Source organism: Antrostomus carolinensis, unplaced genomic scaffold (assembly GCF_000700745.2).
Source record: "Antrostomus carolinensis isolate BGI_N321 unplaced genomic scaffold, ASM70074v2 scaffold36252, whole genome shotgun sequence".
Taxonomy (NCBI): domain Eukaryota; kingdom Metazoa; phylum Chordata; class Aves; order Caprimulgiformes; family Caprimulgidae; genus Antrostomus; species Antrostomus carolinensis.
In genome coordinates this window covers 13996-18760 of record NW_010298205.1, presented here as the reverse complement: position 1 = coordinate 18760, position 4765 = coordinate 13996, and the positions used below count along the sequence as shown (strand labels likewise).

At 39.0% G+C, this 4765-nt stretch overlaps 1 protein-coding gene across 1 annotated transcript in view; it reads left to right on the top strand.

The window, feature by feature from the left end:
* Positions 1–1682: 1682 nt before the first annotated feature.
* GNPAT (glyceronephosphate O-acyltransferase) overlaps positions 1683–4765 on the top strand; it is a 14870-nt gene continuing 11787 nt past the window's right edge. Inside the window, exons 1-2 of the mRNA XM_029083590.1 lie at positions 1683–1878; positions 4324–4500. Of these exons, the coding sequence (XP_028939423.1) occupies positions 1771–1878; positions 4324–4500 (285 nt within the window). The 5' untranslated portion in view covers positions 1683–1770. The remainder of the gene's footprint in view (positions 1879–4323; positions 4501–4765) is intronic.

Below are 4765 nucleotides of genomic sequence, written 5' to 3'. Positions count from 1 at the left end.
CCCCCCCCCAAAGTTTTAAATCAGTATGGGCCTGGGTTTAATACCTTGTACTGGATTGTTTTAAAAGTCCCCGAAGAGTTGGTTCTGCAGTTACTGTGGGACAATTCTCTAAACTACAATAGCAGAGTTAGATGATCTACCAAATGCTACTGTAGTAGAAGGATGTTATCCAAATTTGACTATAATGTGCGGGGAAAAGAATGAGAAGGTCAAACATTATAGTAGGATTTGTGTTTTCTGAAAAAAATTAAATTGACTTTTGATACAGTTGAGGCTTTGAAGGATTTTTTGTGGTTCTTAAGTGGAGATATTACCGATTTGGCGTTTTTTGTTCTGTTTTGCCAAATCATCTTGTGTTGATGAATGGACAGGAACTAAATGTTTGCTCTCTACTTTAAGTGCCAGCTGGTTTTGACAGTGTTGCTGATGTGGCTGTGGTCAGCTGGCAGCAAAACCTGACTCTCTCTCCCAAGGCTGAAAGCCCAGCAGCCTCTGCTGGGCATTTTGCTTATCTGTTCCCGGTGTTCTCCTGTGTGTTTGTTGGCCAGGCTTTCCTCTTGACACCAGAAAAGGTCACTGTGAGAGCCTGTAAGGATATGTTTTAACCTTTGTTGTCAGACTGGTTCTGCATAGGTTGTACATAGGAAGAGGAGGCAGAATGAATGAAAGGTATGCCTGTGCTACCCTTTAAGTGGTGCTGTAAGGGAGGACAGAAGCATTTTTATTTTAGCATCTTCTTCTAATAAGTATGCTTGATCATAACCAACACTTTTATGTTTCAGAGAGGCTCGCTCCAGTTGCCTTGCTTGTCTGGTGGCTGTTGCTGCAGTTTTGAAGTTTAGAGAAATACAATTTTGGTGTTGGAAAGACTGAAGGGTCATTCATACAGACTGTGGAGATAATAGGAGACATCTCTCTCCCGTGCAGGGAATGCCTGCTGTCTCAAGGGGCAGTTTTGTCACTGAGATTTCTGCAACAGGACACATCCACAATTAGTTCTTGATGTTCCGTTTGTTTTCCTGCTTAGCAGTGCTGCTGGTTACTCAGAGGCTGTGCTTGCTTTTTACCTACGTGTGCACCAACCATGTTGCATTTTGATCTTTGTGTGGCCAATAATGGTTTTCTGGTTTGTTCCTGCCTGGCTGTGTTTTATGTGCCTTGTGTCCGAGCCTGATGAAAGCCAGCACAAATCACCAAGGTCCAAGATGCAACTTAAGCTAACAGGGACTATTTTTTGTGTGTTGATGATTGTGTTTTTATAGTGTCATTCATGGCATTGTCTTCATGCAGCTGTGAGATTTGGACTCAAAGGTGTTTTAGTTAATAGGTATTAATCATGGAGAGGCTGGAGGCAAGGCACTTTAGCTTTCAAAGCCCAGGTGTGTTCTCAGCTTCTTCCTGTTGGGCAGAATTAAGTAATGTGGGTGATTTGGGCATCTTTGGAAAGGTTTGAGGTTTTTTGGTGGGGTTTGGTGGTGTTGTGTTTTGGTTTGTTTTAGTTTCTTTCTATTTGCAACATTGTTTCAAGCAGGTAACATTTTTTCATGCCCTCAGAATGTGGAATGGAGACACTATAGAAAGCTAAGAAAACCCCCAACCATCACATGCTGTTATTTTGGTACTGTAGCCAAGCAGACCACTTAATGGCTTGAGGTAGTGTCTCATTCTTTATTTGTATGTTCCCAGCAGAAAGAGCTCACGTCAAAGAAAAGAGATGAGTTTGAAGATATCTTGGAGGAAAGACGATTGTCCAGTGACTTGAGATACGCGATGAAATGTTATGCTCCTGTGATCTACAAGGGACTTTCACCTTGCAAGCCAAACGCTATTAAAAGTGCTGTTCTCCAGTCAGAGCAAGTTCAATATGTTATCAAGCAGGTGAGGCTGGACACTGAGCTGTAAGACAAGGTAGATTGAACACAGCCAAACTTGGTGTAGCGGCAGGGGAAAAAAGGATTATCACTGACCTTGTGAAACACGATTGCTGTACTTTGAAAGATGATCCAATAAATCAGTAACTTGAGAGCCATACTCTTGGCAGGGAGAGCAAATACTGATTTACCACGGAGTGGCCATTAAAACTGTTAGGTAGCTTGTTCATGAAATAGTGTTTTGATTTTGAGTATAATGACCACCATCTAACTTACCCAGGTTTGTTTTTTTTTTCCCTCCTCCTCCACTGTCCTTACCACAGAGCAGCATTGTGAAAGACATAAGCACTCTCCTTCTTAGTAGATGTTTTTGTACTTTGTGGATGTCTTGTAGGAATTTTATAGGCTAGTGGTGTATTTACACATCAGTCATAAATTCTGTGTTCCCTAAAATAAGTTACATTTCACAGAGAATTATTTGAATTAGAACCACTTTCTAAGATGCAACTGTATTTTTGTTTAAGATGAAGGACAGCTAGTACTTTCTAATGAATGAAATATTTTATATTCAAACTGGCTCATATTTTACATTGTGTTGAAATGGCTGAAATAGAATATGTGTTACTTAGCAAAGTAACAATTTTTAGTATTCATAAAAATAATTCCAGGCCAACAGAAGTATGTAACGTGTTTTGGTTAGTCTTGAGTGGGTGGCTACCATAAAATTTTTCTGGTTATTTTTTTTTTAATGGTCAATGTTACCTACTATACATCAAAACTTGTTATGATGTGACAAACTAAACCATGTCGTACAAAGTAGTCCTCTTCCCATCACGAATTGCTAGGTAGGATTAAATAAAAAAAGATGAATCTTTCAACTTTAGAAACACTAAAACATTTACTGAAAAAAAAAAAAATTACAGAGAATTTGACAGAAAGACATTTCTGGAGTGTTTCCTTATGAAGTGCTGCTTTTTTGATGGGAAGTTATTTTGATGGTTGTTTTCCTGGCTAATGTCAAGCGATTGAAGGGGGTTAGCAGTCCTGCCATTGCAATCTAGTTGTCAGCTTTGCACTAGAGTTTACTGGAAGTATCTCACTGGGACTATCTTGGGCAATATGCCCAACCATCTACAATTAGTGTACCTCCTCTTTGGGCAAACTTTACACAGCTTTACACAGTCATGCTAGAATTTGTTCTTGTGACAAATTGCTGAGGTTACTAATGTTCAGAATGTGAAATTCTTTTAGCTTGCTATATGTGAGTGGTCTGGTTTTTTGATTCCCGATTTTGGAGAGTAATGGCTTAGCTCTATAGTGGATGTGCACTTAATTCACACAGTATCACTGTGTCCTGAGCTGTTTACTGGTGAATGAGAACAGAATCTCTTCCCCTAGTGAAGAATGAGAATAATTTTTTGGCTTCCTAAGAGAGATTGATTTTCTCAGGCTCAAGTGGAAGCAGTTTTTGACTTCTTTAGGTGGTTAAAATAATCAGTTATAGCTACATGTGGAAATACACAGGATGAAGGATAATGCATTTGTTAAAACACAATTTGAATCAGTAGATATGATAGGTGATACATGGAGGTAGATGGGAGAAGATGGATTTTCTCATATGTTATAAAATAGAAATAATAGGTAAGCAGTGCTGGCCTCTAAACAGAGCTGTGTTTTTTGGGAGGCTTTTTCTTCTGCCACTCCTCCTCTTTCCTCCTCCATGTTGAGTAAAAGGCACATTTCTCCTTCCGTAACAGTAAAAGACTAACTTTTCAACTAAATATTTCTAGATTCAAAGTATCAAACAGGAGGGATGACCACTATTTAAGTCTGTTTTAAGAAACTTCAAAAGGGAATGTGCCTAGCAACAGAAAAAAAATCATTGATATGCAAAGCTGGTAGAGAGAGCACTTTGTATGCATTTCAGCTCGCCATTGCCAAAGTAATACGTTACAAAGAAATTCAGCTGTGATAGAGCCAAAGTTCTTCAGCCAAGTCTTAAAATCTAACCCGAATGCACTTCAAAGATTTATGTTGTGAATGTCTCTGCAAACATAGATTTCATTTTCCTAGTCAAAGAAAATCATACACAGCCTTCTTCAGACCAATGACATGGGAAATGTTCTTCAAACTTAAATCTCCGCTGAAGATGCTGCAGGTTAAAACATTCAGATGGTGTGTTTCTGAGGGAAAAGTTGTTGCACACCCTCTCCCCTGCCATTGACATTTAAGCTCATTCTTGATTTTGAACAGCTTTAACTTGGCTTTCTCTTGTTGGCTGGCACCAAACAGATTCTGTATGATTAGATGCAAACCTATCACATAAAATAAAATCTTGCTGACTATTGCAGTAGTTCTGCCATAATTGTTGTGGAACATAGAATAGGTGTGCATGGGCAAGGAGAAGGGAACAACATCTGACTGCTATTTTGTTTGTTTTCTTTCTGTTTAGTTAGCAAAAGAGATGGGAGAATCACCTGATATTATTCAAGAAGAAGCCACAGAAATCCTGGATGAGATGGGCCACAATATGCAATTAGGAGCTGTCAGATTTTTTGCCTTTACCCTGAGCAAAATATTTAAACAGCTTTTCCAGAGGGTGTGTGTGAATGAAGAAGGAATGCAGAGAGTGAGTACTGGTGGGGAAAAAAAAAAGTATAATATTTTCATACCATTCACATGGACAAACACTTTAAGCTTTGCTCCAAGTAACAAATACAAAAAATACCCTTTGGAAAAAAAATACTCTTTGGAAAAAAAAAAATATACTGCACTAGTGTTTAATACTGCATTTCTTAATAAGAGGAAGAAGAGACAGAATCACAGAATGATAGGGGTTGGAAGGGACCTCAGGAGATCTTCTAGTCCAACCCCCCTGCCCACGCAGGTTCCCT